Source organism: Cimex lectularius, unplaced genomic scaffold, assembly GCF_000648675.2.
Source record: "Cimex lectularius strain Harlan isolate CLEC.00 unplaced genomic scaffold, Clec_2.1 scaffold72, whole genome shotgun sequence".
NCBI lineage: Eukaryota > Metazoa > Arthropoda > Insecta > Hemiptera > Cimicidae > Cimex > Cimex lectularius.
In genome coordinates, this window is record NW_019392678.1 from 1,157,018 (window position 1) to 1,182,562 (window position 25,545).

The 25,545-nt window shown below is 35.4% G+C and overlaps 1 protein-coding gene across 1 annotated transcript; it reads left to right on the top strand.

Moving 5' to 3' along the window:
• The first annotated feature begins 738 nt into the window (after positions 1-738).
• LOC106667138 (cadherin-86C) lies at positions 739-25,340 on the top strand. The gene is made up of 20 exons (XM_014394865.2): positions 739-873; positions 15,172-15,368; positions 15,426-15,667; positions 15,740-15,823; positions 15,892-16,014; positions 16,100-16,240; positions 16,300-16,423; positions 18,561-18,756; positions 18,815-18,905; positions 18,962-19,114; positions 19,239-19,383; positions 19,445-19,615; positions 21,760-21,935; positions 21,991-22,174; positions 22,231-22,462; positions 22,514-22,625; positions 22,688-22,821; positions 22,884-22,966; positions 23,266-23,411; positions 23,474-25,340. The coding sequence occupies exons 2-20, from the start codon at positions 15,182-15,184 to the stop codon at positions 25,220-25,222; spliced, it is 4,473 nt and encodes a 1,490-aa protein (XP_014250351.1). The 5' UTR covers positions 739-873; positions 15,172-15,181; the 3' UTR covers positions 25,223-25,340.
• The last annotated feature ends 205 nt before the right edge of the window (positions 25,341-25,545 follow it).

A 25,545-nucleotide genomic window follows, 5' to 3' on the forward strand; every position in this document is an offset into this window, starting at 1 on the left:
TATTATTGCCAAGAGCTATTTTCACTAAGCTTAAGGCTTTATATCAGGTCCCAAAGCTTTATTAAGGATCTTCTTATTCTTAATTTAGCTTTTTTATGAGCCATCGAAACAATAGAGGATCCTCCTCTCCAGAAGGAGGTTCTCGTTTTTACTCGTCATATCTGCACAGGCAGGTATTTCTCTTGTTTTCTGCTTTATTGAGACTATGTGAGCTTCCCAGAAGATTTCACATCCATGAGGAGACCAAGGCGTTTTCTATATATGTAATCACCAATCTACTTTGAACATAACTTGCGGACAAGAAACTAAAATGAATCTTTCTGCTATGCAACTTGCCCTCGGTCTTTGCCTAAAGCCTTACATTAACAGGCCATCAGCCACAAGTGCAATTTTTATGGAGTTATCTGAAGAGAAGGCAGGATAAAAAAGAAGAAATTAATTCACTGGTTGTAAACTATGGTTCGATTTACAAACTTTTTTCTGCAATAGTCCGGTTTTCAAGCTCACGAGCTCATCGCCAGACTGAAAATCATTTGCAATTCAACCAATGAATTGATTATACTCACTCAACTTTAACTGCTTCTACGAGGGAAGGAATTTCTTGACAATAAAAAGTGGCTGTTGTCATAACAGAGATAACGGGCAGTTGTTTTAAGGGTTGTTCCGAGAATCGGGTGGGGATGGTCGAGTAACGGTGGGCGGCGCGGAAGGGCTTCCAGTCGTTGCTGGAAAGGAAACCGATGCGGAGGCGGCATGTCGGTCAGCAGCTCGGGGGAGTCACGTCTTTCAAAATTTCTCTACTACCACTACGAGGAGTTTAATTCGACTTTTCATCGTCCTCGAGACGTGGAATGTGGATTAATTTGAAAAACGGTATAAAATCAGAAATAAACACATTTGCAATTGTAATTAGCACCGTTTCTCGTATCGCACTGAACCGAGAAGAGAAAAAACAAGCTTGCAAACATCAGAGACGTACAAGTTAGGTGGTCATCATCAATTAACAAAACACCAAAATATAATCTATATTATAGTGTGAATTTCAGTGATTTAAGAAACATACGAACAACTAATTTAAGAATATAAGAAAAAATATATAAATATATCATTTCAGCAAATAAAATTCTTTACATCGTCAAGAACAACTTCTAATATTTTATTACATAAAAATTCAGACCTGTAATTATAATATTCTTATTACGTTTTATAGTATGGCTAAAATGACAGTCGAACCAAGCATATAGTGCAGGCTGTACTTCATTTTAGACTTCCGTTTTCTGTTGTTCTTGGATTGAGTTTCCATTGGATATGAGCTTATTTAGAAATTGATAAAGTTGACATGTAATAATTTAAAAATCAATTTTTATAGTTTATATAATATCTAGTAAAGAGTAAAAATCCCTATGTACAAACCCTGAAATAAAAAAAACTTTTTTTTTTTCTCCAAGGTTTTTCCAGGGTGATTAGGGATGAAATCTCTCTCTACCTTTCCCCATCGCCCTCCCTCTTTTACTTTTTTTTAAAAAAATCTAAGGTGCATATATTAGTTATTGCTTCGTTTGCCTTGTTAAAATTATTTATTTTTTCGTTAGTCATTAAAAAAAATTAATACATTTATTTAAAAACATATAATAATTTTTTAAAAGTTTTTCTATTTTAATTAGATATCGTTTTACACACCCTTCTTTAACAATACCTAAAATGTCAGATAGAATGTTTTTTTTGTGACAACGCAGTGCGGAAATTATATATATATAAACAAATAAATAAAAAAAANATATATATATATATATATATATATATAAAAACACTTAGTTATTTATTTTTTAAATTAATTTTTTATTTATTTTTTTTAAGCGCCGGCAAACAACATTGGTCAACGCTAGCCCACTTTTCCTTAGCTTTTTTTCTTATCTTTCTGTCGTATTAATACTGCTATGTTGTTTTTTTGTTTCTCCAGTTGAGTTTCCATATTTTATGCTACAACGGTAACCAACACTCTCTCTTTTTTGTCCTGTTGCTAGTCTCTGTGTACCTCAGGGCCTCTTCAATTGTGGAGAAAATAAGACAAATAACAAACACAAATACCCAGAAACAAGATAAAAAACATGATAGTCTTCATACTACCATTGTTTGAGTACTGGCCATTCCTCGAGATAGTTGGGCATAAACATCCACGCTAATAAATTACATTCCACTACCCCATAGTACTTGATATTCCTCGGGCTAATTGGGGATAAATCTCTTCTTTCGCGCTAATAAATTACATTCGCACATTCATTCACTGTACCCAGAGTACTGGATATTCCTCGGGTAAATTGGGGATAAGCTACCTTCCACGCTAATAAATTATACTCACACTTACATTCACTTCTGGATAGTTTTTTCCGTTAGCCCTACTCAATTTTATCTTCATGTTGGTTTTCTTAAGTGATTGCAAATTGCATCTGGCTGATATTAAATCTATGGAGGTATATTTTTAGTACCGTTTTTCGATAACCGCTCATCCCTTTGGTGTTGCATTGTCCTAGATTGCACTATAGGAAAGAATTCTTTTCCGTTTTCGATTTATTAGTGGTTTGCCTCTACTTTCCTTCCTTCCTCTTAGACTCGTTAAGTACGAGTATATGAGAATATACCGAGCTACCTTAATAATATTTTAATTTCCTTTTTATGCTAGTTTAATTTTAAAGTTTATTAGTCATAGTATCATTCAAGAGGCTTGCTCACTCACTCTCTCTCACACACACACACACACACTCTCTCTCTCTCTCTCTCTCTCCCCCCCCTATCTTTATCTCTATTTAACATACTTTCTCTATCTCTATCTGTCTATTTATGTATTTATCTCTATCACCCACAAGCAAGAATTTTTAATTTATTTTCATCTCAGTTTCGGACCGTTCAGAGTTTTCAATTTTGTTTTTCATAAATATTCGAAGGTCTTCTTTTTTTAATTATTACTTTTAATAGGATGGCACTAGTCAAATTTTATTAAATTTATTGTTTTAGCAACAGTATTTTTGGTGTGGTCTGGAAGTGCTACGAACCTGTCGGTTGCTCACCACCAGAGAGCTACAGGTTTATTGAGATTGTTTACTTCTATTGTTCTTCTAAATCCCTTTTATATATTAACCACGTTTTATTTTGTACGTAACAGGAAGTATTGGTTTGAATAATTTTATTCGTTTTAATTTGACGGATTTCTATTTTTGCAAAGAGCATATTTGATTAGAGTTTAATAAGAAAACACATTATTCTTAATAATTAATATATCAAAACGAAATGTATTTTTAAAAGTTTTGATCGATTTTATGATAGAAGAACGCAAAAACAAATTGCTAATGCACTTTGACGGTATAGTGATGTATAGGCAGATATTTTTTTCTAGCTTTCTGTGGCCAATGTGAAGGTCGATTCTTATCTAGAATTATATTACAAGATTGACTATACCTAGAAATCAATAATTTCTATTTGTACATACACGTTTTAATGTTATTTGTTTAGCAATGTATAAAGACTAGCCATTTAAACGTTTTCTCCTTCTTGAATTTTGATATTATTTTTCCATATTGTTAAAATTGTTCTTATTACGTTACATTGAATATAAAATATATTTTAACATGAATTAATTCATAGTTATAAAATAATTAGGCTTCCTTTGTTGGATTTGTTGTATTTTCTGATGGAAAACTTTGTAAATTTGGTCGTTATCGATTAGTTTTATCTGCCCGTCTTTGCTGGCTTGTTCTGTCATCATGATGGCACCTACCAAGTAACGACAGGCAGACCAAAACCAAAAAGGTAACGATACGAACATCACCCTGTTGGGAGAAATATTACAAAACCGTGGTAATTCTATTCTATTATACTAAAACTGGATTTTGTAGAAGATTGTAAAAAAATAAATAAAAAATAAATTAAAAGACATTATATTTTTATAATTTAATGCGATGAAAATTATGATATATTACCAGCTAAAGATTTATTTATGTAATCAATGGGATATCGAAATATTCACCATGTAAGGAATTGAGTTAAATTTTTCATCAAATCTGGGGTGAAATGTCTCTTAATTAGCAGTAAAATCATCATATATGATTATTGTGTCGGAGGGAGAAAAATTCACTTTCAAATCGTTACAGCCAATCTTTTGTTAGGTGTTGGAATTATCTCATTGCGTTTCGAAGAGCCTTCGGCTCACTTAGCCTTTTGTTGGCCCGCCAAAGGTCTTGATCAATAATCTATTTATCCATATGACATTCACACAGAAGGTTACGCCATCAGTATTATTAGCGGTTTAATTCATACAGGATGAACTTGGTCGAATAAGCGCCTTTTTACCAGTGGTATTTCAATTATTAGATGTTGCAGGATGCAGGAACAGATCGCTAATGTACAATATTATTTGACTTTTTTTAAAATTTTATCAAAATTTTGTCATTTTACCATTTAAATTCTGTCACAATAATTATTCGAATGCTAATAAATAAAAGTAGTTTTTTGATTTGGGATGAACTTTCTGAACTTTTTGTTTGTCTCTCTCATTTTCCCTTTTTCGTTCTCTCTCTCCCCCAAAAACTGCAAGTATTATAAGTATTTTAAATAAAATATATTCATTAGTTTTTTCTTTATTTTTTCTCGCTTTCCCTCTCACTATCTTTTTTTTTCTCTCTCTCTCTCACTCACTCTCTCTTATTTCATCATGTAAAGAGTAATAAAGATCAAAACGATTTACACTTGCGAGTTATTATAAATAAATCCATTATATTTCGTAGTCCGATTGACTAAACAACTTCTTTCAGTTAATTAATATTTATGTAAGGTATTGGTTAAAATGAAAAAGTTATTGTCTCGATCGGGATTCGAAGCCGAAGGTCGTAGGTTCGAATCCCACTCGTGACACTAACTTGTTCATTTCAACCAATACCTTACATAAAGATTAATTATAAATAAAGCTTATTCATTCAGTCTTTCTCTCTCTTACTCTCTCTCTCTCTCTTTCCTCCACTCTCTCCCTCTCCTTCTCTCGATTTATTTCTTTTTTCACTCCTTTCTTCCCCTACTTTTTCTTTTTCTACCTTTCTACTCTGGGTGTGTCTGATTCAGTCTCTCTCTCTCTCTCTCACTCTCTCTCTCTCTCTCTTTATTTCTTTCTCTCCTTGTCACTCCATCACTACTATCCCTATTTTTATAACTTTTCTTGCTACCGAGCATTATTCATTCATTCTTTATCACTCTCTTCCCTCTCTCTTTCTCTCTCTCTCTCTCTCTCTCTCTATCTCTCTCTCTCTCTTTATTTCTTTCCCTCCCTGTCACTCCATCACTACTATCCCTATTTTTATAACTTTTCTTGCTACCGAGCATTATTCATTCATTCTTTATCACTCTCTCTTCCCTCTCTCTCTCTCTCTCTCTCTCTCTCTCTCTCTCTCTCTCTCCCTTACTGCCTTATATACTTTAGTTGCACAAATGGTATACTGATTTAAATCTGCGAGTGAAATACAAGTAAAGCTGATTCAATCAATCTTTCTCTTTATTTCGTTCTTTCTCTCTTACACACACTCTCTCTAACTCTCTCTCTTTCTCTTCTCTTCTGTCTGACTCAATGACTGTAGAAAGAAACAATACGATCTCAATCATCTCAATCATTTTAAATTTTCTTTGTAATTAAAATAACAAAATTGTCTTAAGTGATTTTACAAACATAAAAAATGAACTTTTTTATATTTGAATGAACAATAAATTGAATGATGATTTTTTTTAGTGTTATGTGTAATACATTTTGATAATGAATTTTAAATTTTTTTTTGTCAATGCCAATAATAAAACATGTTTAAATCTGAATAAACCGAAGGGGCGTAATTACTTTTACACCCCTGCCTTCCATATCGACAAAACAGGATATGTCGAGAAGGGGAGGATTGTAAACACAGGAACCTTTCTTCATTCATCGACTCGAAGTGATATTATGTCAAATAAAAAAAGTTTTATTTCCGTTGTAGAAATAAATCATGTTTTTCGTCCAATGGAAGGTTAATTGCTAGCTGGCCTTATGTTATGCATTAAGCAAAACGGCAGGTTGGACGATTTAGCGTGTATAAAAACCCGGTCATCCCCGTATTATCGAATTTCAATTTGAATTATATTCCATAGGATCGTTTCTCACAACTTAGACGGGTACAAAATTCGGAGGTTATTCATTGATCACTCATTCAAATATTCATCAGTGTCATTGACTCACGGTCTTTATCACTCGAAAGCCGGTATTCATCATAATTGTTTGTAACACAAAAACATACTACCGTACGATTCCGGACAGGAAACAAATGAAGAATAACGGGCGAGTAATTAACGGGTCGTTACGCATCAAAATACGTGTTGTACACACTTGACCGGCAATCATTAGCAATTCCTATTAGCGATCGTTAAGCAGGACCAACTGTAAAACATCGACTGACCGATCAAAATGACTAATGAGCTAAGCAAATCTCCTAGTAAATTGGAAAAAAAATCTATGTAGGGTTCCAATCTTCGTAGAGGTCATTAGACAGGTGAAAAAAGAAGACTAAATGTTGGGTTCACCGTGCTTTCGTTAGCTTACAGTGCCATCATCAGGGCTTTCCCAAGAATGAAGACAACGATTAACATGGAAAACTATTGTTTGTAAAAGCGTTTTGGGTTATGGAGCACATGGCCAGCATACTACATTTTTGACGGTGAAAACAGAAATCTCGCTAATAATTCATATGTCTAGAGGTCCAACTATTTTTTGTTCTGACTAGCAATTTCTTACAGGTAAATTTGTGATCACAGAGAATATATTTAAAACTAAAATTACAGCTATACCCTGTCGCCTCCGGTTGGACTGCTACGATTAGTTTTTTCATCTAATGACCTCTACGAAGATTGGAATCCTACATAGATTATCTGCAGGTCGATTAACAAACATCATATCAAAATATATCTATTTCACATATATGTTTATAATACATCGGGATAATTGAAAAATTAAAGTCAATGTTATATATATAACCACAATAAAATGCATTTTACATTTATGTTTTAACAATATATATACACGCATTCCCACAAACGCAAAACTACGCATATATTTATTTTTCATTTCGCCTGTTTTTCGTTTGAATTTGAACCCAGCTTCAGTAATATACTGCAAAATCTTTTTATGCACTGCACTGTTAGAAGAGGCACTGTCAGGGATGATGGAGGGCAAGGTAATTTTAATTTTTAGCCCACCTCTGGTACATTCTTCTTTCTTTCTTTTATATCTTATGCCGTTGGATAATATGTGGTTTTCATAATCACATGACTCCATCATTACACCCATAGGTGTTACAGTTAGATGTTTTTTAACCTATTTAGTAGAGATATACATTAGAACTTCCATGGTTTCAGCCTACTCGTTTCGATCGGATATCAAAGATAATACCCAGATTTTGAATCTCATGGAATAATTATAACGATAGATTCTCGATACTATATTGAACTATTAACATGGTGGTCCGATGTAAAGTGGATTTAATTTAGAGATGTTATGACGCAACAGATTCAATTTAGACCAGGTTTAATGATTTTACATTTTTTTTATGATTATCAATTTAATATATAAGTTATATGTTTCTAGTATTATAAATCTTCTGGTCATCTGTACATAGTTGGGATTGAATAAAAAGAGTTGACGATATCATGAATTTTGTGAATAATACAAACAGAAAAGGACCAAGATTTGATCCTTGAAGGACTCAAGAGTACGCAGCTAATTGACAAGAATAATTTAATTTTTTTTAGTGTACACTTTTCTATACTTTAGTAGTTTTTGAACCATTCTGACAAGTGACCAAAAATACCGTAGACTTACAATTTATAAATCAGTACGAGGAGGAACACTATACCGAATCTTTTGCTGACAGTCGGACTTGATTGTGTATAAATTCCTCCTGAAATGTCTGAAGATTCGTTAATGGTACCGGTAGTAAAAGCTTGCTAAAAAGGAGAGATTATTTTGAAATAGATAATTTCAGAGAACGAGTTATTCAAAGATTTTGAGAATAGGCGATTGAATCAATATCTTCTGAAATTTATGATATACAGCTACAAATAAGCAAAAATAAAGAATAAAATAGTACCAGAAATTGTACGTTGTTATAAGTGGGAAGGAAGAATTTTATCTGGATAGTATAGAGGATAAAAAAAATCAAAGAATATTGTCAGCCTGATTGAAGGTAATGCACTAACAGTGTCATTAAAATACAATTTGGTACACTGATTGAATTATGCTCGCATACTGATTGCGGTATTACGACAAAATCATTTTGTAACAAGTGTGAATAAAATATTTCGATCTCATTAAAAAGTTATACCAAGCCTAAAGCACAATTAGAAAAAACAAACGCCAAAAAGTTAGTAAAACTATGAATGTGTTTATCATGATTTATTTAATAAAAATTATCTCAATCCCATTCTAAATTACTATTTCTACCTATTTCGATATATCCATTTTTTCAGTTCATTATAAACGAAACCTTCCTTCTAACACTCTTCTTTTTTTCTATCACTTTTTTACTTCTTTATTTCTTTGACTTTTTCTATCTGTAATTTTAATTTTTAGTGAGATCTCATTCAATATCTCTACATTTCTTTCTCTACTTTTATTGAAACGCACGATCTCTCCTCTCTCTTCTCTCTCTCTTTCTTTCCTCTGTTCTTTACTCAATCACTTTCCCTTTCTTACTCTACTTTTATTGAAACACAAATTCTCTTTTCTCTATTTTTCTCACAGTCAGTTGTTCGTTCTCTTTCCTCTTCTCTCTCTCTCTCTTTCTTTCTTTCTCTCACTTTCTCTCTCTCACTCTCTCTCTGTCTCTCTCTCTCTCTACCTATTCGTATTGAAATACAAACTTCCTTTTTCTCATTGTTCTCTTACTCTCTGTTTCACTATCAATCTGTATCCTCTCTCTTCTTATATCTACTCCTCTTGTTTTTATGTTTTATTGCTGTTTATTCCTTACATTGTGGATTGGAATTTTATAAAAATTTAAGTCTCGATTAAATGCGATTCAAATACTTTACTTAATGGAAAATCGCTTGTTGTTACCATAGAGGAATCGAATTCTTCGGACTGTTTTTGGTCGAAAAAACAGATCAATTGCATAAAATTCTATTTTCAATAAACGTTATCAACATGCGAATATCAGCGGGCAAACACAAAAAAAAAACCACATATTTTCCTCCATGATAATAGCATCATATTTCTTTAGTGACATATTTCCTAAAGATTAACATCTCACTTCAGGTTACTGCAAAACGTTTGACATTTATTTTAATTTTTTATTACGTATTTTGTATTTAGATCGTGTGAGGGTTTGTGATTTGAGCGAATATATTTCTGTAATTAATTTCCGTGTTAATATCTTACTACCTTAATCGTTACAATGATTTTTTGTAAAGACGAAATTGTATGTGATTTTGTTTGTGTACTCATTTATATGTCTGAGTCTTATAGGACAAAAATTATTGATATATTTTGTTTAAAATTAATCATTGGATTATATAAATGAACGAGAAAAAATTTTTATTTATTAATTTTCAATTGGATAAATATTAAAGGTTCGAACAAAAATAGATTTATGTCGTGTGTGTTAAGAATGGATGATTTAAGCATTATTAAGAAGAACTTGCTTAAAAAAATTAAACCTATTTATACTATAATTTTTAAAATGTAACTTTTAAATAAACTAAACTTTGTAATAAAAAGTTCTAGTAGAATTTCCTTTTTTTTCCATGACCCTGAACGTATGTTGTCCAAGAGAGTGTATATTGATTTTACCTTTTAAAGTTTCTTATAAAAGACCTTTTGTAGCGTATCGAGAAGACAATCGGTAGAAATGTTATCAGACCTTGAAATTTAATTGCTTTCTCAATTTGCTCTTAATGTTTTTTGGTCGGGGCAGCACCGTTTGTCTCAGGCCAATTGTATTTGGCAAGGCTAAGAAGTTCAATTTTTTCCGAAATTAAACGCCTTTCTAAAGGCAAATTTGTTTGTACTATAATGATTTCTTTCAATAAAAAGGGAGAGATAAATTTTAAATTTTAAGTGGGGTTTTTAGATAGAGTTGCAAAAGAAAGTACGTTCGGTAACAAATAATGTCGGGGATTGTCGAATTGGCTAGGATTGATCATCTTGTTGAAAGGCCGTAATCGAATTTTCTTTTAGCTCTTGAAAAATAAATTAGAAAGAATGACAAGTCAATGTCCAGCAATACGACAAAGAGAGTCATTTGGAGTGAAGTGAAAACAATCGGTCAAAACTTCTCAGAATCAACGTATAACTTGCGCAATTATATCAAAAAGTTTGAGAAATGGACGTAGGGCTGTTAGTAACCGACTTGAAACAGCTTTCGGGCTGATAAATGCCAGGGTCAGATATCGTTGACCTCCCCTTATGAAGTTCGGACCGGCACCTCGTCGGTTCGTTAATAATTTCTGAAGGGTCGATTCGAAGAAATGACCTTTGTAGTTTCCAAAGCACGCAACTCGAAGCTTCCTAGGAATCTTAAATCAAAAGCATTATATGCATAAAAAAGAAGGTATTATTAAGAAAAGTAGAAATCTTAATTATTTTTCCAAATAACAAAGGCTGTAAAGATGATAAGGTATTTGAATTGGGGTAACCGTCAAAATCTGTTCGATCTCTTCAAAAAACACTCTTTACAGTATCAAGTTGGCTAACTTTATTACACAATTCCATGTAATTTTATTTAAATTATTTCACATTTTACATGGATTTATTTCGGATGATTACGTTTTTGTGCTTACTCTTAATTTCTTGCAGTAATTTTTTTTTTAGTAATTAATTTATGCTATTTTGTTTTATTATTTTTATTGTTTTATTGAAGGTAAATATAACGTAAGAAGGGTGATTTAAAAAAATATTATTTGGATGCGTAGAAATATTTATAAGTTTGTGCGTATAGGAGGATTTCTTAAAAGTGTTTTTTCACCCTATTTTTCTCCAATATTTTGCATGTCTCACTTTTATGCTGTAATTTTTATTAGTTATATCTCATGCTAATTTATGTTAAAATACGTAAATAATGCTGCCATATCTCAAGGAATTAACGTTACTTAGAATTACGAAAGAAAAGGCCTGATCGTCGATGCCACTCGCGTGTGGCAATGATAACGCGTTTGTATATGTATATATTTTTAAAACGTGCTCCGCCAAAAGCGGGTGAAGCCCTTCTTCGGGGTTGCATGTTATGTCGCACGTCATGTGGAAATGTAGGTAAGGGATTCCGTAGAAGTTTGCTTGACCGGCCAATGTTTGGATGAAGGAGTAGCCAAGACAACAAGGTGAGTGACCACACGGCCGTACCTCTTTAGTCATACCTCGACCCATTTTCTCCTGGGTCGACAAATGGGGGGAGAGAAGGAGAGCTATACATCAACCCATTATGGGGGGGTTAACTTAGTTTCCACGAAAGTCGACAATCATAATATGGAAATTTGCAATTTCAACACAGTGGCCTAATTCATGTACTAAAACCACAAAAAATATTCGATCATTAAATCGTTTTTTGTTGTTTGCTTTAAGGGAACCAAATCTAATATTACATTAACCTTTACAAAAAAGAGTAGATACATCATTTAGGATTGCCGTACTATTTTTTTAATGAGAGATAAACAGATAGAGAAAGATGAGGGGAGGGGAGGGGAGAGAAAGATAGAGAGTGAGAGAGATAGAGAGGGAGAGTGAGAGAGAGAGAGAGAAGAGTGAGACAGAGAGAGAGAAGAAGGAGAGTGAGAGAAAGGGAATGAGAAAGATAGAGGACGGCGGCAAGTTCATTTGTACAGAAACAACTGCCAGTCTTGAAGGTTTAGCATAATGACTCAGCCGTGAATAAGTAAATAAATCAATGCTTTCTTTAAATGTGGCACTTTTTCAGCGAGGCTGGTGAGATAGCAAAAAGGTGAGAGAGAGATGGCAAGAAAAGAAGAAAATATTATTATTTCAGAAATAGGGGTGATAGGTATCAAAGTAAGAGATAAAAAGGATAGAGTATAGAAGTGGTGAGACATGGAGGGAAAGAAAGAAAGAGAAAAAGAGAAAGAAAGAGTGAGTGAGGGCGAGAGATAGAGCGAGCGAGCGAGCGAGAGAAAGAGAGAGAGAGAGAGAGAGAGAGAGAGAGAAACACACCAAATTTGTAAATTATTTACATCTAAACTATTATTGTACTCTCTTTCATTTATTTACTGCACACAGTGGAAATTCGTGTTGTTAACGTTTATTAACATTTTTATAAAAATTCGTTTTCTTAACATTTTATAACATTTTCAAAAGTTTTGTCTTGGACAATCATTAGAAAGATTTTTATTACTGAAATTCATATTTTTCTACATAGCATCACCTACACAAAACAAATTTTGATAGTGCCTCTAAAGATCTTAAAAGTGATAGTTAAAAAGAAAGGCGAAAAAACAAACATGCTGAATTAGCTGAACTTGAAAAAAAAATAGGTTCATAGCGGCAAAAATGTAAGATATATACAAGAAAATATAGTAAAATTCAACCCCTGAATGTTAATACTTCGAGGTTTAGAACAGATTAATAAAAAACAGATAGTTTCTGATAAGATTTAGAACAGAAATTCACGCCAAATGACCTCTTTGAACTGCAATTCAAAAATACCCTGGAGGTGGCAATTAAAAAGCGCTTGAAATTCATGCGTTATTATTCTGACCCAAATCAAAAAAGCACTTTGATCAGATTTTATAGTACACAAACTTCTTGTTCTTTTAACGCAATTTGGCGAGTGTCTTATTTTCCTAAACAATGGTTTCACGGCGTTGTTAGATTCCAAAACCAAAAGGATAATTTAGGGAACTACAGGCCAATAAGTATTCTCTCGACTTTCTCAAAAACTTATTAAAGACTTTTGCTCCCACAACTGCTTCCATATCTTGGACTTATATTCTAGAAACTCAGTTTGCCTTCGGACGTCAGCATTCTTGTTCACAGAAACTGCACCGTATTACCGATAATATTCTTGACACTTTTGAGAATAAACAAATCTGTCTAGAGGTTTTTTTAGATATAGAAAAGGCCCTTGATAAGGTCTGGCATGATAGTCTTATGTACAAAATGAACCTTACTCCCGGACACTTAGTTCAAAGTTATCAAATCTGCATACCCTAACCACCATAATATAAAAGTGAGAGTTCCACATTGAGCATTTAAACATTGATCAATAAACTGTCTTGCTGTCTCCTTGCAACTTGAATATATAAATTTAAGAATGGTGTAAAATGTCGAGGATAATCATGAATGCTGAGAAGTCAAAACTGGTCATTTTCACCTACTTAAAAGATGTACTACCGTACATGATATCAAGGTCTACCCTGGACAGTAAACCCACTTCGCTCACGTGACGACATAACTAAACGCGCCAGACACCGTATCTTATGCTTAAAACCCATAATGGACCCCACTTCAATATTGCCATTACATCTTAAGTGACTCTTACACTTGGCTCTAATCCGGCCGATATGGCAATACAGCTGTGGAACGCTGGCGAACCCCATATAAAAAGAGTGCAGACCAACCAAAACAGAGTTTTACGACTAGCAAACAGGAAGAAGTTAGTCTGGAGTCCTACTAATGACTTGGAAACCCCGGAAGTTGATTACATCATAAAGGCAAGCTGGACACTTCTTCACGTCTCATTGGTACATTAATTCAACTTTCCAGCACATATCAAATAATCCTCCACCACCAAAGAATGAAAGAAGCTTAAAAAGAAAGAGAAATAGTATTCTAAATATAAACTAGAAACCTTACCATTTTTATATTGAATAGGTAACATAATATTATTAAGGGATGTTAAATCTTGTATCTGTACTATTTTTGAGCTCTTAATATAATTGATTTATTTATTGTTTATTATTTTGTTGGTCTATTTACTGTTTACAAAAATAAAGCACACCTGTGGTATTTTATGGTGCACTTTTCGTGGTCCGTTTGACCAATTAAGATCATTCAATTAATTAAGGTTTTTAGTTGAGATAAAAAAGTCAGTGTCACGAGCGGGATTCGAAACCACGACCTTCGGCTTGAAACGCCGCTACTCTACCACTTCAGCTATCGTGACTTCGATCCTCTTGGGCACCGACTTCCCATCTCAACCCCACGGTGAATCAAGCCGAAAGTCGTGGGTTCGAATCCCGCTCGTGACACTGACTTTTTTATATCAATTAAAAACCTTAATTAATTGAATTTATAAATAAGGTTATTTTAAGATATGATGTTCGTTGTTCGACCTGCAGATAATCTATGTAGGGTTCCAATCTTTGTAGAAGTCATTAGACGGGTGAAAAATTTAATCCTTTGTACTTAGTTTATGTTAATAGTTGTAATTTTGTTTTAAATATATAAAAAAAGCAATTTTTGTGATCACAAAAGTACCTGAAAGAAAGTGCTAGTCAGACAAAATAATAGTTGGACCTTTAGTCATATGGACTTTTAGCAAAGTATTGTTTGACTTTACTATAAATTATTGTTTTCAATGTCAAATGTTATGCGTTTGTAATTACTTATAATTTTATGTAGATGTCTGTTTCACCGTCAGCATTTAGTATGCTGGCCATGTGCTCCATAACCTTAAACCCAAAACACTTGTACAATAGTTTTTCATATTAATCGTTTCTTCACCCTTGGGAAAGTACCTACACCATTTTATTACATTAATGTTTCTTTGTATTTATTTGAATTGATAATAAAATAGGCCCTGATGATGGCATTATAAAGTGCAGAAAGATAGGTGAATACAGCATTTAGACTTTTTTTCACCCGTCTAATGACCTCTTAGATTTCTGTGAAGAACATGGTGAATGTGATACCTCACTACAAGTATCATGTTATTTTTGATCGATTACTTCTTTGTTCTATTATAAGTGTTTTGTTTATGTACAAAAAGTTATCGTAAATATTGTAATATATAAAAATATATTTTGATGATATCTGCGAATTGATGATATAGTTCTGTATACTCTCGCTATCATTTATGGTTTATTTGTGCAGACTAAAGTAATCAATACTGACATTTCAATACTATAGAAAAAATCTGTATTATAGTTTTGGAATTTCTTTTCTAGATCGTAAAGAATGGGATCATGGTTAGTTGTGGTGGCCTGTCTTTTTGGCTTGGCCGCCTCAAACTATCCCGTTTTCGATGTCAACACCCAGATGCAGCTTCTTCTCGTACCGGCGGACGCGAGAATCGGCTCGGTCATCTACAGGCTCAGGGCAACGGATTCAGACAGAGATTACCCCTTGATGTTCGCAGCTACAGGTGAGTCTGAGTTATTCGAGATGGATTTTAGTTTTTAAATACGTCTTCGGATTGCAGATTATGGTTCGTACGTCATTAAAATCGACAATCTACCGTGTCAGAAGAATTCTTCATTCTGCGAGGCGAACGTGTTCCTCGAAAGGACTCTCATCCCCGGTCAACTCTTTAAATTTCGCGTTACCGTTCGGGACACGAAAGGAGACACGACCACTCTTCCAGTTTCAATCAAAGTCACTAACGGAATAACCGATTTCAACGAAGTCTTCCCTCACGTACCGGGCGTCGTCATGATACCAGAGGTGATATTACAAAAAAAAAAAAAAAAAAAAAACCTACGCCATATAAATTCATCAATTTCTTGTTTCTATTAGAGCACAAAAGTTGGGACTGAATTAGAATACGTGATTGTCAAAAAGAATCCAAGATCCGTTAGAAAAGCGAACCTCGAGTTGTGGGTTTGTACAATTTTTAGTATAATTCTTCAAAAATGTATTATATAATAGAAAATAACTTTTTGAAACAGGGATCTCCTGAATTCAAGTTCGTACAGAGTTCTAAAAAGGACACGACAACTGGTATCATCACTCTTGCTGCACCTTTGGACTACGAGACGAAAACAATGTACAGATTGTCCGTCTTTGCCACGGTGAGTAGAAATATTATTTTGTCAAAAAAAAAAAAACTGTAAAGTAGTTAAGAGATATTTATAAGTTATTCAATTTTGTTTATAGGGTATGTGGGTCGATTTAGCGACGGATACGAGGAACATAGCCGGTTTTCAGCTCGTGATTGTAGTCTCCGACGTCCAGGACACCCCTCCGGTTTTCGACCACATCGAACCGATAACCAAACTCAATCCGAACCTAACTGAGGTCGGTTAAATTACGTTTTTATACTAAGATTTTTTTGCTAATATATGCTGTTTATACAGGGCGAGGTGGTTCTGAGAGTCACGGCAAGGGATGGAGATAAGGGCTCCCCCAGGCCGATAAAATACGGGCTCGTGTCCGAGGGAAACCCCTTCACCGTATTTTTCGACATCGATCAAGACACAGGTCAGTGAACTATAATTGTTTATTTATAATCTGGGTCAATATAAATTCTAAAATTATACTGGTTACATGAACGGGTGGAAGAAGTTTGATTTATGACCAGAATTCTTAGGCTATTCTTGTAGCTTTTTGTCTCCGATCATGCTGGTCAGCGCGTTCTCGTTGGTTTTTATTTCGTACTGTTTATAGACTAGTCTGATCATATTAAAACCAAAAACTATACGTTTATGATTTTGCTGACGTAAACAAACAACAACCACACTTATTTTTCCTATGTCTCGAATTTCACGAAACAGGATAAAATATTCTTTCTGTTACAATTCTCTGTAATATTAAGTAAATATAATAGTTTACAAGTGAAAATCTATTCTAGTTTTTTCTATATCCGAATATAATCAAACTTCCTATAAATGGACACCACTTAGGAATGTAATTTTGGCTGTTTAAGAGAAGTGTCCGCTTATTAGAAATGTCCGTTTATTAAGTGTTCGCTTATCAGAAGTGCCCACATATAAACTCCAACTTGAGCCCTGTGGTAGTTCCGCTACCACAGGGCAGCGTGCTTGGACCAATCATTTACCTTCTGTACACCGCAGCTATCTCGATTTTACTATCTACTTTTCCCACATTCTTTGCCGGCGAAACAGCTTTACTATCTTCTGATCCTGAGCCTGCAATTTTTGGAGAGGGGTCCAGGCACATGTCCTACGAATCCCTTTGACCAATCTTTCTCAAATAAAAATAAATTGTAAAAAGCACCCTTATTACATTTAATTAAAAAAAACTTTTAATAGAACATTCAGACCATCCTTAAAACTGATTGCTTTCTCTTCTGACTGAAACTATTTGAGTTAAACTGATGCTTCGGTGTATTGTTCAAAATGTCGACAAAAAAACAAACAGGCAATCTACAAAACAAAACTAAATCCAATTTGAATGTACGGATTAGAACTGTGCCTCATTTCGACCTATATACACCTTTCGACCTAATACCTTTCGACATATATACAGTTAGTATACAGTTCTTTCAATCCGAAATCCTCAGAACCATAGCTCATGCTACCTACTACCTCTGCAACAAGACCCTAACAATGACCTCTCAATTCATTTTCTACAAAAAACGATCTACATTAAATTCATCAACCGATTAACCGATGACAGCTAATAACATGAAGATTGCAAAACACGTAACTGTAATTAAATAAATAATTGAATTTGAAAGAAAAGGCAGACAACATAGGACCAAGATTTGTTAATTTTTTGTGGTCAGCACAAATTTAGTTGATGCTTTCTTTTGTTTTGTGTCATTCAGGATTTTATCTTTTCATTCAGGAAGCTATTTGCTATAAAACAATATGTTACGTACTGATACTTTCTTACATACCCTTCTGCCCTATGATGCCAGGCGTACTGACCACTAGCCTTCTTTCTCCACTGCCCCGCTCCTATCTGTTGAAGGACCTCCTATTTTCTTATCATTCTCCACAACTGGCACAAAAATCACCATCAGAATTTTTCTCTGTCAGGAACAATTCTGGTCCAATACAACACCACCGGTCTGATGACCGTCTTTTGTCTGGCGATCTTTACATCTCTGGATATCCTTCTATTCCAAAAGGGACAGCGCAAAGCTGAAAATCACCTATTTCTTGTCGCAATTTATCGTCGCAACACCTATTTATTGTCTTCTAAAAGACGTTTTCTTAAAAGTTCCATTTCCTGGTCTAGGCTAGATTAGGTTCAATTGCCTACAAAACCTGTCGTAGTGTGTTAGAGCTTTAGTCTTTTTCTTCAGTTGGCTTTATTTATTTGAAGTACTTGGTATATTTTGAATTGACCGAAACTTGAAAATGGTTGGTGATGCGCTGGTCCGTATACTCCCTGTTCTGTTCAACTCACTGTAGATTTTCTGAAACGAGTTTGAGAGGCATCTAAACCAACGAAGGTGTTACTGATCCAGGAAATGATCGAGTGCCGTCAGTTAAGCACCACCAACATCAGACAACTGGATGGTATAGATTTACCATAATTGAAACCCTTGACGTTGATCTGTTGAAACTCGCGTTTCTGCAGAATGTTTTACATATAAAACTTTTGTCAATATTTCAAATATTTTCTTCAATTTCATTTGAAACTGTAGGTGATATTCGTCTGGTAAGGCCGTTGAAAGAGCTGACATCCATATCCCGATCTCACCAGCCGATTTTGCTGACCGTTATTGCCGAAGAACAAGTCGTAGGCGGCAAAGACCACTTGACCGATATATCATCCACTGCAACCGTTGCTCTTCTTCTCGGCCAGTTAGGAAATACTCCTCCTTATTTCGCGAGCCACAAGTAAGAAATTTTAAATTATTAATAAAAAGATAAAACATAATAAATAACGGGATTGCAGTTATGTCACCCACGTAGCAGAAAACAGCATACAAGGAACTGCTCTTGTTTTCAACGATCCTTACATCACCGAGGTCAAAGACAATGATATGGTTAGTAAACATTTCTTAATAATCATGTAGTGTTTAGTAATTAGATGTTTATTTAGGGGAAACACGGCGTCTTTTCCTTGACATTAGAAAACAACAACGGGACATTCGAAATAACGCCCAATGTCGGAGAGAGGCAGGCATCTTTTATCATAAGAGTCAGGGATAACACCTTGCTGGACTATGAAGTCAACAAAGAACTCAGTTTTAAAGTAAGTTTAGTGTCCTAACAGTTTTAACATTTTGTACTTTTGTGCCTTGTACATTGCTATAATAAATTAATTTAAAATAAAAATGCCAATCGGCGTTAAAGACATGAGAAAATATCCTTTACAGATTTGGGCCAAAGAATTGAGTCCAGATCAAAAGCCGCTTTCGACATCCGTTAATGTTGTCGTTTATGTAATGGACGTCAACGACAACCCTCCAATCTTCTCCCAGAGTAACTATTCGAGCCAAGTTGCTGAAAATGCCACTGCAGGTTTGCTTATTTCAGCAAAGTTTTCAAACTGTGGTTGTTGTTTTAACAATTTATTTTTCAGTTACTCAATTGGCCAAGTTTGAAGCCACAGACGTTGACACAGGTGATGGCGGGATCATCAAATACACAGCAGTGTTGGGTATGAAAAATACATCGCTCTCCCTTCACCCGGACACGGGCGTTTTGAAAATCGCAACCGACACCCATGGATTTGACAGAGAAGAATCCAGCAGTAAGCTACTATTTTTTTTATTGAAGATGATGGTCTGCGTGTCGGTGAACATATGGTGAACCATTCAATTTAGTGTCTGAGTGCCAGTTCACCATTTTTTTGCTAATACCTTTAGTATACATTTTTATCTATAAATTTCAACCTATTGATTATATCATCTTGTTTTCCATGAATTTTCTTGAAGGTGGTATAATGATTGCAGCTGGATTTTCATTTACAATTGTATGACATTTTGTTCTTCTTTAAGCAAAATCTGACACCTTAAGGAGCAATATTTTTCTATTTCAATTGGGATCTTGGGTAATTGTGGCACATGTGTGGGTAAATTCTTTGTATTAACTGTAAAGGTTTTCATTGTTGATCATATCGAGGGTTCTCATCTTATGTTACATGTCTAAATACACTGACAGGCAAAAAAATCCGCACACTTGTAATATAACTTGATTTGTTAATATATTTTTATATATTAATCAAAGTTTCACGTTTTTAACGTTTAGTAATTGAGTGTTTCTCTAAAACGGTAAAAAAGTAAATTGCTGAGGAAAATGAAAAATAAAAAAAAAATTAAAAAAATTGTTTTAATTTTGTTTTTGATTTTTAATTAATATTTCAATATGTGTATTTCCTTAATCTCGAAGACGCCTCGGTATACTTTTTACCAGTCTGGAAATGTCTCTTTGCTGGAGGTTAGCCCATTCTTCTTTTTAGAACGTGGAGTGTATCAGGAAGTGATGGACGTCTCTTATTCGTCTTTTGAGGTTATCCCATAAATATTCGATGGGGTCCAAGTCTGAAGAAAACGGGCTGGACAGGCTAAGACTGCTGTTGGAGGTACGTTTGTACTATGGGAGCGACATATGGACGGACATTATCGTGGATTAGAATAGCATTAGGATAGGATGATTTCATCGAGGATAGGTAACACATGATGTTCCAAAATTTCATCCACGTAGCGAGTGGCCGTCAAAGAGGAACAACATCCAACTCTGTACGACTCTCCATTGTCACCATCACTGAGCTAAGTTGGCACTGGGAAAAATTACAGGCTTCGTATCTTTCGTTTCGCCTTCTCCACACTATTTTCCGCCCATCTGGAGATCGTAGAGCAAATCTGCACTCATCCGTAAAAAGTACAGCAGACCAATTGTCCAAAGACCAATGGCAGGGTGCGAGCTGTGCAACTCCGTGTATTCTGGTCAATTGTGGTCCTCTTACGTGGCGAAAAGCCATCAGTCATTAGTGATTTAATCTTCTTCGAGCAGTGGGTTTAGAAATTTGGAAGCCTCGAACTTCCTGGAGCTGATCAATCGCTTGAATGACAGTAAGGTGCCGGTTTCGCAGAATACTCAAAGTAAAAAAACGGTCATTCTGTGGTTCTGTTACCCTAGGGCGTCCAGAACCGGGCCTCCTATGGGAGGACCCAGTTTCTCGAAAACGACTAATGGTGTCTGGCAGAGTTTCGTATGGAAATCCGATAGCTTTCGGAAATCCATCGCATACCTGATGGAACGTCCATCATCAATAAGTGCCAAATCACGCGCAACATCCTCAGCAGAAGTGGCACTTTTCAGTTTAAAAGTTGAAATTAAGAAAACAAAGATTAAAAGTAAACAGTTTATCGTTTCAGAATTCAAATGAGACTGAATAACATTTTAAATTCCGTAAAAATTAAACATTGAAAAATCATTTATTCTTGTTTTGGATTAAGGATTAAGTGTGGTTACATCTAACTGAAATTCTCAATTTAAAGCATACATAAACAAATATCTATTGATAAAAACAATGAGACAAATTAAGGGCAGTATTTTCTTTTATCGAGAAAATTAAAAAAATCAGTTGGATGGAATTTTTTGCCTGTCAGTGTATTATAGTTTGGTCATTTCCAATAATTTTGGTATTCCTATCTGCAAGGCGTTTGGAACAACCCAACCTAAATAGCAAATATATGGAAATCAAAATGATCTGAAACAATTACACTAAAGGTTCATCAGACCTCATGATGAAATTTCACAACTCCTAAAGTTTTCTGATGTTTTAAGGTTACCATTTTTAGTTACTTGACACTCTGCTTTTGCTAACGTCTTATTCAAGTAATAATTATGCATTTAGTTTAAATTTCAATATTATCCATTTCTCGATTATAGGTTATCAATTTTTCATCGAAGCCAAAGATATGAAAGGATCTGGAAACAGAGCGACCGTCCCGTTCACTTTGTACATTCTCGACGTCAACGATGAAACCCCGACGTTTGAAAAATCCCCTATAGAATTTATTTTAGGTCCGGGGGGTACTAATTTTTCACAGAGAGCATTTATCAAGGTAAGGCGAAAGTCAAATTTTACCCATGAAATTTGGTCACGGGTCCATTTTGCAGGCGACAGACGCTGACGCAGAATCGCCCAACAATATCGTCAGGTACGAAATCGTCAGTGGGAATTACGACAGCAGGTTCATACTAATTGCAGAAACCGGCGAACTCCTCGTCAACCCTAGGGTCAGGGTCTCGAGGCAGACGAAAGATTCTGTTTCCGATCTCCTCGTCCGTGCTTACGACTTAGGTGAGTTTTATAATTTTATGAATAAGGGTGAATTTAAGGGTGAATCGAATGTAAAGGTGTACCGACGAGATGGTCGACGGCTCAACTCAGGATTTTCCCGGCGGAATCTAACGCGAGAGTGATGCGTTTTTTGGTGCCAGGACGTAACCCCGATCGACGAGCCGTGCAGCAGCTTTTGTCAGACTTGACCGGTGCCAGGGTTGTAATACATTCAATCGAACCCTATAACCAGCCTTACTACCCGGGACAAACCACAGACTTAACCTCAGGAGGCATCAACGGTGAAAGGTGATTAAAACTGACTTTAAATGAAACTTTTCCTAATAATTTTATTTTCAGGAGTGTCGTAACAGCAACTGTGCTGTATAACAACAACGCTGTAATCGATCTGGACAGTCTCCAGAAGAAGCTGAACAACAATCGGACCGCCCAGTTGCTAACAGACGAAGTGGTACGAGCTTTAAATCCAATTAGACACAGTTCAAACAAAATAAATTGGTAACATATTTCTAGACGGTGTACAGAAGCGAAACAAGGACATTATTTTGGATACTGATGATCCTTCTGATTCTTATAGCTTTGGCTTTACTCACTCTTTTGCTCTGCTGTTGTTGCGAGTGCTGCCCTTTTTACGCGTTCTTCAACAGGTAATTTGTTGAACTACCTTCTGTAAGATTAGAAAAATTTTCATTTTTATATGGTTTTTAAGACTAGTGAGAAGGAAAAGCGCAGTACAGGCAGTAAATACGGTAACTTATACGGAAAAAGAGAAGGAAAACAAATCTGTTCAAGGTATTGTGAAAATCTATATAAAAATTTATATCTATATTTTATGTTCAATTCATAATTGCATGCATTACGTTTTTAATTATACAATGCAATTTATTGCTACAATATTAGTACACTTGATCAATAGCAACATAGTACTAAAGGGGTAAATATAATTTATCTATTGTCATAAATATAGCTATTAGATGGATCCTAAAAGTTATTCCTAATAATGAAACCAGTTTTAATCATGTTTTTATGATCGATGGAATAAGGAACGATTTTTTATGAGTTTTCCTATAAAACTACACTTTTTTTTGTAGCTGAGTGGATTCAAAATGGAAGGAAAGAAGCGTGGAGTGCTGATCAGCCAAGAAGAAACTGGCACTTTAACCGTAGAAATAGCGGCAATAAAATTTTATTGATGGCAGAAAGACAACCGCCGCCTAATATAATATATACGAGAGAGGTTAAAAGATTTTATGATTTAACAGTTTGTCAATAAGTATTTAATATTTGATTTGATTTTAGGTTGGTGAGGTTCAGAGGCACAACAACGATCTTTTTGTCGAAGATGTCGACGGGACCGAATATAGGATCTTGGATGCTTCAAAATTAGCGATCCACCCACACCATATTCAGAATAATTTGCAGGTGCCGCTTAGACAGGAGATCCCGAGGCAAGGGGTGGAAGGGAGGCCACCTTCCAGGGACGAGAGATTCATACGAGACGGAAACGCAGAGATTTTAAGGCTCGTGACGAGAGGCAGAGATGAAGAAGAAGACGAAGACGGAGCTCCGACCATCAACAGACCAGAAAGACCTTTTACGATGGAGCACAAACCCGAGGAAAACGAAGGAAAAGTCGACATCATGAGAAGGTTCATCGAAGAGTCCGACACCTCCGAACAGCCAGAGGCGAAAGAGGAGACGGAAAATGAAAATAACGAGCATATAATGAGAAGGGTTATGGAATTTGACGACAAACAGTTGTCAACGGCAGACGTCAGTCGGCTGACGACTATACAGAGGGATTTACTCCTCACCAGATTTCTAGTAGAAGAACACAGAAGGACGAGGAACGCAAATATTGCCGACGACACGCAAAGCCTTCCGGGAGTCGTGGCAATGGCTACCCAAACCGACTCTCACGCCCAGACACAAACAGAACGGGCGTACTTCTCAAAAAGAAAAACGAAAAGCGACAACGACGAGTCGTTCTCTGACTCCGAGGAAAATTGCAGGAGGCGTTTTAAAAGGAACGCGAGATTCAGACTACAAGAAGAAGACACGTTTCAGAACCGCAGTACAGATATTAAAACACCAATAATCGAAGAGGCAGAGCTTCCTTCCGATCTTAAAACCCTCAATTCAAAAACTGGTCAAATATTTACGGAAACTAAAGCGAGTCTGCTGCGCCACGCTGCAACCAAAGTAAGACTGGGAGATGACCACGAATCAGACAGTAACCTTAGCAAACCAAATCACGCTTTGTACAGAATGAGATCGATGAGCGATCAAGACATCAACTTATCTGCCAAGCACAGGGAAAACGTAGTAAGATCCCTTCAGGTAACACCGATGAAACAAATCAGTATAACGAATAATGTGCTCGTCGAACACGTCGTCCACCCAGACTCTCCGACTTCGGAGCAGAAACAAAGCGAAAGTTCGCAGGAAGAGAACGTCAGACATGAAAGAAAATCACGCGTCGCCTCTGTACCCTCTACCCTGACAGTCCGTCCGCCTGTTAAAAGACAGTCCAGTTCTGAACCCAGGACACCGTCGCGACAGTCCTCCAAAGAGACGGTACGGAGGAGCTCGTCTCAAGAAAAGGAAGCCGCGCCTAGGTACATGGAATGGTACAAAAAGAAAAGAGAGATGAGGGAAGAGGAAAAACGTAAACAAAAAAACGGAGTCAAACCCCAACAAAACAGGGCAAAAAACACCCAAAGGAAAAACGTGCAAAAAGCGCCTCCAGTCGTTGAAGTCGACGAGGAGAAAGACCAAGTGTCCCTGATAAAAAACGCCCCTCTCAGACTGGAAGACGTCGAACAAGAGTCGCATTTTTTCACTCTAATGAACGTGGCAAACGAAGTCAACTCGAAAAGCAAAAACGAGGAAGACAGAGATTCGGGGATCGCTGTTCAATATACGATTGGGCCGAACATGACTTCGCTCAGGAATCAACAGGCGTTAGAAAAGAAGAGTATATTCACAATTGCCTACAACGACATGGAAACGAAACAAATCAGAATCGATACCGCGTCCCCTCCTTAATCTAATCTTCCTGTACATAAGATTAAAGAAAAAGTTAATTTTAATATACTTTGTGAGACATTGTGATAGTTATTATTGTTTATATGTGTATATTAACGGCCACTGCCTTAAGATGTAATCTGTCCAAAATTTGACTTTATACAAAAATAAACAAATATATTTTGTTTTTTTAGTTTATAAGCGTTGTGTTTTTATAAGATCAATTATTTTACAACGTTTTGCGAACGTAAAATTCAATTGAATCTTCTTGTTTACAAGAATTTATTTTCTTTCCTGGAAATCGTAGAACCGCCCCTAATTTTACTGTTATTGTGAAATTATTA

Bases quoted from the DNA above. Each gene is read 5' to 3' on its own strand.
- LOC106667138 (XM_014394865.2), top strand. From the start codon at position 15,182: ATGGGATCATGGTTAGTTGTGGTGGCCTGTCTTTTTGGCTTGGCCGCC. The intron at 16,015-16,099 runs GTGAGTAGAAAT...TTTTGTTTATAG, and splicing joins GATTGTCCGTCTTTGCCACG to GGTATGTGGGTCGATTTAGC. The intron at 19,115-19,238 runs GTAAGTTTAGTG...TATCCTTTACAG, and splicing joins ACAAAGAACTCAGTTTTAAA to ATTTGGGCCAAAGAATTGAG.